The sequence below is a fragment of the Lethenteron reissneri genome, unplaced genomic scaffold (genome assembly GCF_015708825.2).
Source record: "Lethenteron reissneri isolate LAM-NWPU_2019-01 unplaced genomic scaffold, ASM1570882v1 scaffold_722, whole genome shotgun sequence".
Classification (NCBI taxonomy): domain Eukaryota; kingdom Metazoa; phylum Chordata; class Hyperoartia; order Petromyzontiformes; family Petromyzontidae; genus Lethenteron; species Lethenteron reissneri.
Window position 1 is genome coordinate 1 of NW_026892244.1, and position 14,644 is coordinate 14,644.

Below are 14,644 nucleotides of genomic sequence, written 5' to 3' on the forward strand. Positions count from 1 at the left end.
GGGGGGGCATGGGGGGAGGGGGGGGCATGGGGGGGGGAGGGGGAGGGGCATGGGGGTGGGGGGAGGGCATGGGGGGTGAGGGGGGAGGGGGGGGGCATGGGGGGGCATGGGGGTGAGGGGGAGGGGCATGGGAGGGGAGGGGCATGGGGTGAGGGGGGGGCATGGGGGGGAGGGGGTGGGACATGGGGGGGGGGGGGGAGGGAGGGGCATGGGGGTGAGGGGGGGGCATGGGGGGTGAAGGGGGAGGGGCATGGGGGGGCATGGGGGGGTGAGGGGGAGGGCAGGGGAGGGGGGGGCATGGGGGGTGAGGGGAGGGCATGGGGGGGGTGAGGGGGGAGGGGCATGGGGGGGAGGGGGAGGGGCATGGGGGGGAGGGGGAGGGGCATGGGGGGTGAGGGGGGGGGCATGGGGGGGTGAGGGGGGAGGGGCATGGGGGGGTGAGGGGGGAGGGGCATGGGGGGAGGGGGTGGGCATGGGGGGTGAGGGGCATGGGGGGTGAGGGGCATGGGGGGTGAGGGGGGAGGGGTATGGGTGAGGGGGGAGGGGCATGGGGGGTGAGGGGGGAGGGTATGGGGGGTGAGGGGGGAGGGGCATGGGGGGTGAGGGGTGAGGGGCATGGGGGGTGAGGGGGGGGGCATGGGGGGTTCGAGAGGGGGGGTGGGGCATGAAAGGTGGTCGCGAGGGGAGGCAGGGAGGGGCATGGGGGGAGGCAGGGAGGGGCATGGGGGGAGGCAGGGGGGGGCATGGGGGGTGAGGGGGGAGGGGCATGGGGGGGAGGGGCATGGGGTGGTCGCTTGGGGGGGAAGGGGGGGCATGGGGAGGGGTGGGGCATGGGGGGAGGGGCATAGGGGGAGGAGCTCATGGCTGTGACATCACGGGGGGGGCGTGGTTACCTTGTACCGCCCCCGCGTCTCGCGCCACTGGCAGTTTGGCCGTTAGAGATGTCTACGTAGTTTATACTTGAGTTGTTTACGTGGTGGTTTAGTTACTGCAGCTACATACTATTAACATTCCTTCCCTTTATTAATGCTACCCCTATCCCCTCCCTTTGATGCTGCTAATCCTGCATAATGCACGGGCATAATATGACTTTGAAACCCCCGCCCACCTCCTACGCATTTCACAAGTACAGTAGTACTGATCACATACCTGCATTTCCATAAATATGCTAAATTCCTCTTGATATGCAAATTATTTTGTCAAGGCGCCCTTTCCCCCTTTCAACCAAGCTTAAATATACGCTCCAAGCGTGGTGGTGTTTCATTCAGACGCTGTCTCCCCGACAGACCTGGTCTTCACCTGAGGATGGCTGCTTGCGTTGTGGCCGAAAAGTCGTAAGAATTATTTTATTATGTTTTATTTTTATTATTTATTATTTCCCTTCTACGTGACTTTACCAAAAGAACCAAAAGATGAATGCCTGCAGTCACGAAAGCTTTAAATCGAGATCTAGAGGCGTTACGTACCGGGGTGTAGCAAGCCATTACGTTGCGGTGTCTACATCCGTGCATGGGGTGTCGACATCGACGTCCGCATACAGCCCCGCCCCTCGGGGGGGCAGTTGGCTATATAAGGCGGTGCGTGAGAGAGCTCGAGGCAGTCGTTGGAGCAGAAGAGCCGTTGGAGACTGAAGAACCAGCTCGCAAGCCCTGGGACTACACTGAGTCGGTCTCCTGCAGGAGTGGAACCGAGCTGTGGGTGAGTGGGTGGCTGTGTGAGTCTCTGTGTGTGAGTCTCTCCGTGTGAGTCCGTGTGTGTGTGAGTCTCTCTGTGTGGAACGGTCATGGTGGGGGTATTGAGGGGGGGTACATGGGGGGTCTCGGGTGGGGGGCAGAGGAGGCATGGGGGGAGGAGCTCAGGTCGGGGGGGAGGAGCTAATGGCCTGTGACATCACGGGGGGGGGCGTGGTTAACTTGTACCGCCCCCCGCGTCTCGCGCCACGTGCTTCCCACTGGCAGTTTGCCGTTTAGAGAGGCGCCGACAGACCCCAAGCAGGTGAGGAGTTGAACCGAGCTGTGGGCGAGTGGTGGTGGTGGTGTTAGTCTCTCTGTGTGAGTCTCTGTGTGGTGTGAGTCTCTCTGTGTGAGTCTCTGTGTGTGTGAGACTATCTGTGTGAGTCTGTGTGTGTGTGACTATCTGTGTGAGTCTGTGTGTGTGCGAGACTATCTGTGTGAGTCTGTGTGTGTGAGACTATCTGTGTGAGTCTGTGTGTGTGTGAGACTATCTGTGTGAGTCTGTGTGTGTGAGTCTCTCTGTGTGAGTCTGTGTGTGTGAGACTATCTGTGTGAGTCTGTGTGTGTGTGAGACTATCTGTGTGAGTCTGTGTGTGTGCGAGACTATCTGTGTGAGTCTGTGTGTGTGAGACTATCTGTGGAGTCTGTGTGTGTGAGACTATCTGTGTGAGTCTGTGTGTGTGTGAGTCTCTCTGTGTGAGTCTGTGTGTGTGAGTCTCTCTGTGTGAGTCTGTGTGTGTGTGAGACTATCTGTGTGAGTCTGTGTGTGTGAGACTATCTGTGTGAGTCGTGTGTGTGAGACTCTCTGTGTGAGTCTGTGTGTTGTGTGTGAGACTCTCTGTGTGAGTCTGTGTGTGTGTTGTGTAGTCTCTCTGTGTGAGTCTGTGTGGTGTGTGAGTCTCTCTGTGTGAGTCTGTGTGTTGTGTGAGACTATCTGTGTGAGTCTGTGTGTGTGTGAGTCTCTCTGTGTGAGTCTGTGTGTGTGTTGAGTCTCTCTGTGTGAGTCTGTGTGTGTGTGACGGTCTACTCTGTGTGAGTCTGTGTGTGTGGTGTGGAACGGTCGTGTAGCTGCCAGCGTGCCGCGCTATTTAACTGTGAGGACCCCGAGGTGGATTCTCTCTCAAGGCCAACAGCAGTGACGATTATCTGAACCGGTGCTGGGCCTCCCTAGGTCGACTCAACCTCGAATGAGTACCTGGTGCGGGTGTGTAAAGGTCGCCACTAGGGAGACAAAGGCGGCCGGGCGTGGTGCTGGCCAATCCAACCCCCCTCGTTGTGTCGTGCCAGCCTTCATACGGCACTGCTGGTTAACAGCACTTCCCCTACAGACTGTTAAGTCTCTACGGGGATCTTTGTTTTTATTTCGATTTAAAGCTTTCGTGACTGCAGGGATTCATCTTCTTGGCTCTTCGGTAAAGTCACGTAGAAGGGTATTAATAAAATAATAAAAATAAAACATTATAAAATAATTCTCACGACGTTTCGGCCACAACGCAAACAGCCGTCCTCAAGTGAAGACCAGGTCTGTCGGGGAGACAGCGTCTGAATGAAACACCACCACGCTTGGAGCGTATATTAAGCTGGGTTGGAAGGGGGGAAGGGCGCCTTGACAAAATAATTTGCATATCAAGAGGAATTTAGCATATTTATGGGAAATGCAGGTATGTGATTAGTACTACTTGTGAAATGCGTAGGAGGTTTGGCGGGGGGTTTCAAAGTCATATTATGCCCGTGCATTATGCAGGATTAGCGATTAATTACGACTTTGTTAACGTCTAGCTTTTCAGTGTGTGGGTCCGGTCTCTTATTTGAGAGGCGGTTGAATTTGGAAATCAAGTTGTCCTTACATTTGGTCGACATAGCGGCAGCTGAAGAGGCAGTCATATTGTCTACATGTTCCCAATCCTATGTGGACATTGTTGCAGTCAAAGATAAGTGTGATTTGTAGAGTGTCTTGTCTAACTGATCTAGTTCGGTGCGCGTAGGTCTGATTTTCTCTGAGATAAGAGCTAAGCTAGTTCTAGACATAATTCGTTAGCATTAGAAGAAGTTACAGCAGCAGAGGTTAGTGTAAATGCGATTGGTATTACCTTAGAGTCACCGCATCTCTTTAGAAAGGTGAGAGACTCGATTAGCTGAGCCTTCTTTGTCTTTGGTGTCCCATACTGGCAGGGGGAGGAGTGGTGGTGTTAATGTTGGTGGTATTAGTGGGGGTGGTGCTTGTGATGGTGGTGGTGTTAGTTTTAGTGATGGTGGTGTTAGTGATTGTGGTTGTTATTAGTGGTGATAGTGGTGGTGTTACTGGTGTTAGTGATGGTGGTGTTGGTGGTATTAGTGGTGGTGGTGTTAGTGAGGTGGCAGGATGCCCTGGTGGTCCCCATCTTTAAGAAGGGAGACCGCACAGACTGTAACAACTACAGGGGCATCTCACTCCTCAGTGTGCCGGGAAAGGTCCTGGCAAGGATTATTCAACACCGCCTTGCCAGGCATGCTGAGGAAAGGCAGTTGTTGCTTTTTGTGTTTTTCGTATTGTGGGTGACTGGTGAGGATGTGAGTCTGTGTTGATGATGAGAGTCCGCATTGTGAAGTGACGTGTGTTTAGACGTGGGTTTGTCACGCCCCTTCGACTCTGTGACCCTCGCCTCTGTCTCCCGCTCTCCACGCAGAGACCCGGACCGCGCGAGAGACACCGTGAGCTCTGAGCACCCTCGTCTGCAAGTTGCTACCATGGAGGTACATGTGGCTCCTCGACTTGTGTGGTGAAGTATGGGTGGACGTGTGTTCTCCCCTCTGCGTGTGCCTACCTGTGACCTGTATACCTGGATGTGCTTCTCCTTGCCCGCCTGAGTGTTGTGTGCGTCTATCAGTGTCTCTCCGAGATCCTGTTGGTGTACGTGCCCGTCTACGCGTGAGCATCTACAGCACTGTTATCTATCCACTGATGGATGAACGCCTCGCTCCCTGAGATTCTGCTACCCCTCACATCCTGTGATGGAATAATCTGCCAAGCGCCGGTTTCGTCGCACCATCTCTCTGGCGGCTCTCCTCTCTGATGTGTTCCGTTCCTTGGTTGTCGCTGTTATTATTCTTGACTGTCAGCCATTGTTGTCCATCCTGGCCATGGCTCGTCCTGCCCGAGTCCCACTCACTCCTCAAGCTCTAGTGGTGGACCTTTTTGTGTGTGTGTGTAGATCAGCCGAGCTGGAGAGGCTCGGAGTAACGGCGAGTCTTGCACCACGTGGAGTGCGCTGTCCTCAGCGCGCACCGCCTCCATCCGCAGCAAGTCGCCACAAGGTAAGAACAGAAATGAGTGACGTCAAGATGGCCACACTGAATGGTGGGACATCACGACGGTCATGTTTCAAGGGGGACGTGACAGTGACCATGATGCATGGGGGACTTCATGGTGGCCATGTTGCATGGGTGATGTACCGTTCGACTTTTGCCATTCTCTGGTCTCACACCGGCGAGACAAGGCCATAAAGAAGGCTGTCTTTGGTGCAGGCCAGTCAATTTCAAAGACTGCATATATTATCGGAGCATGTTTGTTTGCATATTTTTCCACAAGTATGTGTGGTAGATGCAGACTTGATGCCTTGCAAAAGGTATCGATTTGGTGTTTGAACATATTAACACCTGTTTTTGTGCCAGAAAGGGTAAAAGTTATTCTTATTTCATAAAATCCTTGGCATATCTGTGTTATATTTATATAATTCATTAACCCCGTTGTCAAATCCAAGCAACCTAAGACGTCATCAAAGCTGCATATAGCTGGACATCGAACGAAGATGGTCACTGCATCGCACGTTTTCAGATGTGCTTCTGCAGTCATCTGGAATGCTCTTCTGACATTAGGAAGCCACTGGAGCGATGTTCTTTTAAATCTATAATTTTTGCGAACTTTTTAGTTTATTGTCCTTCTCCAAAGCACGGTGAAAAATAAGTTCAACATACAGACATAACTGGTATTGGCCAAAACATCCAAATCCCCTGCAAATTCCTCAAATTGGCATCACACAGCAGACGTAATGGCAGCAGCGTCGCCCCCATTCTCTGTAAATCATCTGCAGGAACCTCCTGAAAAGGAATCTAAACAAATGATCACTGACAACTGTTGTTGTTGTTCTCTTGCCTGCAGCAATCCTGGCTCTCTTTGGCCCTCAAATGACCCACCGGGAGAGGCTGGAGCTTGCCGCCATACAGGAAGTATGGTACTTTGCGCTCCGCAACAGATCCCGGGGACCAAACAACGATGGATACGACGACCACGAACATCATTACATTCCGGTGAGACTCGCCACAAAGCCCCCGCCGTGGGGCGGTCACGGGCGCAGCGGTCGCGAGGTTCGTGGCTTCTTGTCATTGCACCTGAAGTACCAACCACCCAGAGACAGCACACATGCACTCTCCCACACACTTCACAATCAAGTTTATTTCCCAAGTTAAGCCCATTGAGCTAATGCGCTTTTTAAGGGTGTCTCAGCCAGCAGACATCAGAGCATTCCACAATTACAGATTTAAGAAAACCAAACACTTAATAAAACAATTATTTCGTAAAATAATGCTCACACTTCTTACATGTTGTGATTTTCAAAATATAGTCAGTCTAAATGATTGTAATTTGGTGCAGGTCCAGCATGAGCACCTCCACTACCGCTATGAGGTGCTGAAGAAGATTGGGTACGGAGGTCAAGGCCAGGTGATCCGGTGCCTTGACCACATGAGGAACACCCTGGTGGCCGTGAAGATCTTGGTATCACCATTGAGGTAAGAATTCAGAGCGGTGTTGTCACAAGGACGACATTGTTGTTCAGTCCTTTGCTGTGGGCGGCCGTGTGATGAGGTGGTGACAACTCGTGCCTCACAGAGGGACCCCGGTTCGACTCCTGACTCGGGTGCCCTCCTGTGTGGAGTTTGTATGTTCTCCCCCTGTTCTGGATCAGTTCACTCTTACATTACATTAATTATTCATTTCACCTGGTAGATGCATTCCTGAAAAGTGCCGCGGTTAAGGGAAAGCACATTAAGCAACATAATATCCCCATATATAATGTAACGATAAAGTTTTGCAAGATATAATACACGCACAGTGATATGAAGATACCAATAATGGAGGGTATGCTGTCATGTCACGTTATCATTCCGCATTCCGCCTACTGTATCATACCGCTCAGCCGTGCAGTTTCATAGCGGGCACATTCCACGTATAATGGGCGCTTCCTGCATTAGAACAGATGCATTCCGGATTATAATGGGTGCGGTCCGTGTTATAACGGGAGCCTTCCACGTTATAATGGGCACGTTCCACGCTATAAAAGGCACGTTCCACGCTTTAATGAGGTTGTCCCATGTCATAACGGGCGCGTTCTGTGTTATAACATGTGCGTTCTGCGTTATAGCAGCTACATCATGGGACCTCCTTTGCCAGTACCAAAAATATACTGGCAAAGGATGGTCCCATGATGTAGCTGCTCACCCAGAGCTCTCATTCCTCTGATAGTGCTTGTCTTTGTGCTGTACGCCTTTTGGCGTCCTCTGGTTTAACACCGTTTTGAGACTAGACTCAACAGAAAGCTGTCTGGTGTGGACCAATCAGTTTAAAAGACAATGCATATATTATCAGAGTATGTTTTTTTGTTTGCATACTGACCACAAGCAGAGGTGGGACAAAGTCATTGTTATGCAAGTCCAAGTCGAGTCTGAAGTCATCAAATTCATGACTCGAGTCTGACTCGAGTCCAAGTCACATGACTCGAGTCCACACCTCTGACCACAAGTATTGTGGTTAATTCAGACATGATTCCTTGTAAAAGGTTTCAGTTTTTTTTTAATATCTTAACACCTGTTTTGTTGCCAGGAAAAAGGGGAAAATCTATTCTCATATTTTGGTATTGGCAAAGGAGGTCCCATGATGTTCCACGTTATAATGCCTTGCTTTGTGAGAGCCACATTCAGTCACGAATCAGCTATGGCTCAGTCTCTAAAACTCAGGCTCAGCTCCAGCTCAGCCGTGGTTTGGCTCAGGCTTGAGCCACTCAGCTGCTGATAAAGATACACGAGTGGCTCAGCCGTGGCTTGGCTCAGCTCCTGGAAATCCTGAGTGTGGCTGGGGCCATGCTCGGAGTCGGCTCAATTCACACATTAGGGAATCACTACGTTAAGGCAGCACCCCAAACCCCCCTCTATCCCTTGCTTATTTTATCCTCTTCCCGATCCTTTCTGGAACCTTCCATGAGCGCGCTACTGGAACTCACAATGACATAACACTTGGGGAAGGTATAATTATTTAATTCTGAATATAATTTGTTTTTGGTCATTCCTTAAGCAAGTCTAAGTCATGATTCATCTGTGGATTTTCTCTGCACAGCTCCAAGCATGATAAATCTCAGAGAATGGAGATCAAGATGGCTCTGGAACTTCAGGGCGAGGGCAGTGATGAGGACTACAACGTCGTCAAAGTCCTGAACCATTTTGACTTCAGAGGACACCACTGCATTGTCCTGGAGCTGTTGAAGTACGTACCATGTGTTCCCACCGCCCCCACCCCCCCTTGGCGTGGTTAACTCCATTAGCTAAACAAAAATATTTTATTTAGCAGGTAAATCCCACTGCCCGATTAGTTATTTTTCACAAGCGGCCTGGCTACAAATGATAGCTCAAAAAAGTGGCTGATGTGGAAGTGTATAGCAGCCAAATACTCTAAACATATGTTTCTAAATGTAGAGGGAAAAACCAGAGGACCCCGAGAAAAATCCACGTGACCAGGGGGAGAACATGCAAACTCAGAATATACATGCGTCAGGGTCAGGATAAAAGCCCCGATCTCTTCCACACCAGGGGGGGGTGATAACATCACACCACCGGGGCTAGATGTTACTTCTGGGATTCCCGTGCCAACCTTGTATTGCGATACTGTGGAGCTGTCATGTGCCCCAGGTGCACTAGAGGCCACTCCTCTTTTCTCAATCAGTGCCACCCACTTTTATATAGCCACGCCTCCACTCGATCAGCAGGTTGGCTGCAGCACAGTGGTGACGCTTGTGCCCCTCGGTGAAAATCCCTGAGTTTGATTCTCAACACGGACGCCTTTCTGCGTGGAGTTGTATCTCCTAATAGATAACTCCACCACCCGGAAACAGAGCCAATGAAAGCAAGTGGTCAGATGTGCTAGCTGATTCGGTTATCAGCAAATCAATGACCTAAACCCACACGGAGCTATGACTCATATTAGTCGTGAATGTGCAAATAGAATATTAATATTGTCGTTATCATAATCCACGCAGTATTGCAGGGTCTGACACTGACACTGCGTCGTTGTTGTAATTGTTGTTGTTGCTTCTGCCTTTCACAGGGAGAGCCTCCATGATGTGATTAAGGAAGCGGGGCTCCGGCAATTGCACATGGGGATGGTGAAACTTACACCAGGGGCATCCTCAAGTTCCTTTGCCACACCAGGGCCAGGAGCATCATCCATGCGGATATCAAGCCAGTGAGTGGACACAGCATTCAGCGCGACTTTGTTCCGGAGTTGTGTCATTATTGGGGACTCGGACCATAGAGAAAACCGCCGACGTTGGTCACAGGGTCGATGTGTTAGGTCTGTCCGTCTATCTGGAAGGAGACAGGGTCACGTTACCTCTGGTGATGATCCGGTATGAATTAAACTGTCTTGTGGAGTCGTGTCGCTATTGGGGGACTCATCACAGAGAAAACCAGCAATGTAGATCACAGCATTGCCACAAACTTGGGAAACACAAACCGGAGCTGAAAAGAATGATTTTCAAAACGTGCCAAACACGCGTTTGAACTGACAGGTGCCCATTGTCGGCTTCCATGCTGTGAATGGAAAACTTCCCAAATCGTCACTAAATCCGTGCGCCCTCGAGTGTGGTTTTTGGTTCGTAACTCGTTAACGGGCAGCTGTGAGCAACTAGGATAAGTTGTCTATAGAGCCGCACCCTTTTACTTAGATGGTGCTTCAGAGAGCTTTAAATGTGATGAGCCTCGACAAACATCGCTCGTCTTGACGCATTTGAAAGGGGCACCCCCAGTGGCAGCTGTCAGAAAACAGGGAATGTTGCACTTGACTGAAGGTTGACGACGGCGCTACGCCTCACCTAGTTCCCCTGTTTAGTATGTACTGTGGTACGTGATTGATCCACTGCGGGCTGAATGCTATTGGTGTAACCTTAGAGTGTGAATTCCTTCTGCCTCTCTTGCTTTAGGAAAATGTTTTAATCAAGGACACCGTGACCGGCACCATCAGGGTCACGGACTTTGGCACCAGCTTTTTTGTGAAAAGTCAACGTGAGTAACCTCACCTGGGTGTGAGTTTCTGCGTGTGGGTGTGTCTGTGTACCAGTGTGTGTGCAAGTCTCTTAGTGTCTGTACATGTGACAGTGTGTGATAACGATGCTGTTCATGACATAGTGAGTACACACATACATATTTGTTGTTGTTGTTGTGATTGTTGTGCAGCTCTGCATGTTGGTGGGACCCTGCCATTCCAATCTCCGGAGGTATTGCTGGGCTACAGATTGACCTGTGCAGTGGACATGTGGGCACTGGGCTGCACGGTGGCGGAGTTGGTGACCGGCAGGGAATTATTCCAGTCGGACAGCTGCGACGACCACCTCCCGTGCTGCATGGAGGTATTTCCAACTGGGCGTTCACCCACTCGTGATTCCCCCCTCCTTCCTTAAAGTTGTAGGCTCTGGGGGGGGGAGGTAGGAGAGGGGGGGGGGCGATTGGGTACTTGGTGACCTGGCGAATGGCAGCCATCGTATGTTGTATGTGTGTACACGTGTGTGTCTTGTACGTGTGGGGGAAGCAGTGGTGCAGCGGTTAGCGTGCTCAGCTACAAACCCGGTAATGCGAGTTTGATTCCAAATCACGGCCAACATCAGTGAAGATTATCTGAACCGGTACTGGGCATCCCCGAGTTCGACTCAGCCTCAAATGAGTACCTGGTGCGGTGTGTACCTGCTTCAATATGGCCAACCATCCCCTCTCTGTGTGTGCCACAGTCCTGGCCCTCAACAGGTGCCGCTACTGTTGCTGCTGTTTCTACTCACTACTAAAAGCACTTGCCCCTACAGTCTGCTGCACCTACACGGGTGACCTTTGCCTTTATCTCAACCATGTGCAGATCCTCGGGTTGCCTCCAAGATGTATGATGGATGCAGCTCCTGACGGAATGCACTACTTTGGTGAGTTGAAGGGTGGGGCGAGCAACCGACCGGATTCAGTGTTAGGGTGTGGCCTGGAGCTGTTGGGGTGGCCAAGGGGGGGGCCTCTTTGTATTTTCAATTCCTTGGGTGAGTGGGTGGGTAAATGGGTGTGTGGGAGAGTGGGTGGGTGGGTGGGTAAGTGGGTAGGTGGGCAAAGTGGTGGTTGGTGACTGTGTGTCTCTCCTGCTGTGCATGTCTCCTGCAGATCGTGTGGGCATGATGTTCTGCCCAGTCAAGAGAAGGGTGCCAGGGAGCTTGTCACTTCACGGGGCACTCAATAGCCACGACCCGGAGTTTGTTGATTTCGTCAGCTCTTGCCTGCGGTAAGAATCATCCCCCTCCCCCCTCCCCATGAGGATTTCCCCCACCAAGGTGATCAACGATCGCTCTCCTTCGATCACCAGGAAGATGTGGAGCTGAGTGAACCTGCCGATGACCAGTACCACCGGTGTTAAGATCGCCCTCTTTGGAGGTTCATTAAAGATTCTACTCGGCAGTGCGAGGCTCAGGGCATTTTTAGAGTACTGCGTATTGAAGGATTGCCGCTGCTACCACGACTACCGCTGCTGCCGTGCGTTCCTGGACCTCGTGGGAGAAGGGAAGGACGTCAATGCTCTCACAACGCCTCTCTCACCATGTGCGCCGCGTGTGACCCCCGTTGTGCTCTCAACAGATGGGATCCGGATTGTCGCATGACGCCAGCGCAGGCGCTGGGTCACAGCTGGCTCCGGACCTGCGGCCACCAGCACCACCAGCAACGCCACCACCACTGCTACTCCTGGCCAGTGTACAGTGTTTTGGAGCTGCTGAGCGACGGTAAGCCACAATCTGCTTGTCAAATGTTCAAGACAGTCCATAGGGAGGTGTGGAGCCGGGGCCAAGTCACATTAAACCGGAAGTATTGCTAATAATACAGGTTTGTTTCGGTTAGATCGCGTAGATATACGTGTGTTGTTAAACCCACCATCACCCAACACAGCCAATTAGTAAGGTGTATCATCTTCTTGGTTCTTTCGGTAAAGTCACGTAGAAGGGAAGTAATAAAATAATAAAAATAAAACATACTAAAATAATTCCACGACGTTTCGGCCACAACGCAAGCAGCTGTCCTCAGGTGAAGATCAGGTCTGTCGGGGAGACAGCGTCTGAATCATGTAAACAAAATGTGACAATTAGTTACTAGATCAGCACACCAGTGTGTTGGAAAGCAAACCCACCACATTTACAATTCGAGTACGACATTTTGCCGGGGAGAATTGTGGAGAAATACTCATGTTTCGGTCTTAAATAGTGATAAATTTGATGTCATCATGTCAGCCAATCTGGTACGAAAGCCTACGTGTTAAAAAGACATTACATCTGACACCGTGACCTCGAAGCACAGGGCTGCCAGAAGCACGGTGCCCGGGGCGGTTTCCCCAGTACACCGTACCCGGCTCTATATTGATTACTACTACCCTTATTTAGCCAGCATGAGCCTCACTCAGTCTCAAGACTCTTTTTAATTAGAGTCCTGCCAAGTTGTTTGCAGTACAGAACAAATTTGCTTTGGCTACTGCTGCTATGCGATTCCTATTGAGTGATTTGGGGGTTCAATTTCTAACACTGCCGAGGATGTCCATCCAACCTGGTTGTGTGGCATGTGTGTCAGGGTTCGGTTACATGGAGGGAAAATGCCAACCCCAAGGAATGAAAGTATACATTTTAATGTACAATTTTATTGAGGGACTGTGTGTTGTCTTGGTGAGGGTCTGGGGCTGTTCTTGTTGATGTTTTGCTGCCTTGCCCAGTTTGTATTAGTGTTGAAAAACTGGCAGGATTTTGCGTACTTTGTGCTTATATGCTCAATTATTTCGGGACGTGCTTACTTTTTACACATTGCACTCAGTTTCTTATGTTTGTTGTTGTAACTTGCTTACCCTGTGCCTCGACTGCATATCGGATTCCTCTTCATCCAGTCTAATACACTGGTCAACAAAAAACATGTTTTCTGGCCTGGACTTTTACAGCTGTTTTAGACTAATTTCAGTGTGCTGATTACAAATCTGATCTCAGATTGCTCGATCACATCTCATTTTTATGCTATCGGCATACCCCATTTTCATTGATTTTATCCGAAATTAACTCTGTCACTTATGATTGCAAGTTGTTGCGATTCAGTGACTGCTTTAGTGTTAAAATATGGTGCTGTATTTTTAGGATAGTGTGGTTTGATAATATCATTTTATGTAGATATCCACATTATTTAATATTTTTCTTCTGTAGTTTTATTGAAAGTGCAATATTTGAGATCTCAAAAACTCTGATGTGATAGACAAAAACTGAAGCCAGATATGGAATCAGCACCCGCAAAAATTACATTAAAACCGTTGGAATACCTTATGCCAGAAAAAAGTGTTGACCAGTGTAATTTTCCCACATTCCACATGAGAAAGTGGCCCAAGTTTGGGCATCAACCCAGGTCCCTCTGACTGGAGTTCCAGCCCTGCCGCCTGCAAACGAACCACATGTACAGTTCAAAACCCCACGTGTACATTCGGTTATATACGGATGTATTTTTATAATTGGTTTCTGGTTGAGGACAAATAATGAAGCAGCCATATCTTTGCCATGTAGCCTTTCATCCAGTGTGATATCGCAAGACTAATGCCCATTTTGTAACCAGACCCACGATGGGCAAAGGTATTCTGTGTTACTGCAGCATCGTTATTAACCTGGTTAATCTATCTCCGCACGATGGTGGGGGGGGGGGGGGGGTGCGATCTCTGCTGTAGCAGGAAGTTGGAACAGTGTCGTGCGCATCTCTCTACAGAGCGGAGCCGGCGCTGCCCCCATCCTCCGCGCTTGCCCAGGCCTCTAAATGGCTGACGGTTGTTGTGGAGGAAGAGGAGACTCCGGTGGAGGAGCTGTTGGTGCAGGAGGAGGAGACCCTGGTGGAGGAGCTGGTGGTGCAGGAGGAGAAGACCCTGGTGGAGGAGCTAGTGGTGCAGGAGGAGGAGACCCTGGTGGAGGAGCTGGTGGTGCAGGAGGAGGAGACCCTGGTGGAGGAGCTGGTGGTGCAGGAGGAGGAGACCCTGGTGGAGGAGCTGGTGGTGCCGGAGGAGGAGACCCTGGTGGAGGAGCTGGTGGTGCAGGAGGAGGAGACCCTGGTGGAGGAGCTGGTGGTGCCGGAGGAGGAGACCCTGGTGGAGGAGCTGGTGGTGCAGGAGGAGACCCTGGTGGAGGAGCTGGTGGTGCAGGAGGAGGACCCTGGTGGAGGAGCTGGTGGTGCGGAGGAGGAGACCCTGATAGAGGAGCTGGTGGTGCAGGAGGAGGAGATCCTGGTGGAGGAGCTGGTGGTGCAGGAGGAGGAGACCCTGGTGGAGGAGCTGGTGGTGCAGGAGGAGGAGACCCTGGTGGAGGAGCTGGTGGTGCAGGAGGAGGAGACCCTGATAGAGGAGCTGGTGGTGCAGGAGGAGGAGATCCTGGTGGAGGATCTGGTGGTGCAGGAGGAGGAGACCTTGGTGGAGGAGATGGTGGTGCAGGTGGAGGACATGTGTGGAGAGATGGTGGAGAAGGAGATGACAAGTAAAGAGGATCAGGTGATGGTGATGCAGGAGAGAAGAGCGAGGGCGTTCTGGCCCGCAGACGAGAACCCATCCGTTCACTCCTCCGACGCGTGCTGCTGTGTGGTGGCGGTCC

The 14,644-nt window shown here is 51.2% G+C and overlaps 1 protein-coding gene across 1 annotated transcript; it reads left to right on the forward strand.

The window, feature by feature from the left end:
* Positions 1-1,642: 1,642 nt before the first annotated feature.
* Positions 1,643-13,968, forward strand: LOC133340084 (dual specificity tyrosine-phosphorylation-regulated kinase 2-like). Its single transcript, XM_061548149.1, has 14 exons — positions 1,643-1,698; positions 4,400-4,466; positions 4,925-5,027; positions 5,872-6,020; positions 6,364-6,500; positions 8,101-8,247; positions 9,085-9,123; positions 9,159-9,222; positions 9,959-10,040; positions 10,212-10,384; positions 10,882-10,942; positions 11,169-11,286; positions 11,637-11,779; positions 13,776-13,968. Exons 2-14 carry the CDS (start codon positions 4,461-4,463, stop codon positions 13,829-13,831), a joined length of 1,278 nt encoding a protein of 425 aa, XP_061404133.1. The 5' UTR covers positions 1,643-1,698; positions 4,400-4,460; the 3' UTR covers positions 13,832-13,968.
* The last annotated feature ends 676 nt before the right edge of the window (positions 13,969-14,644 follow it).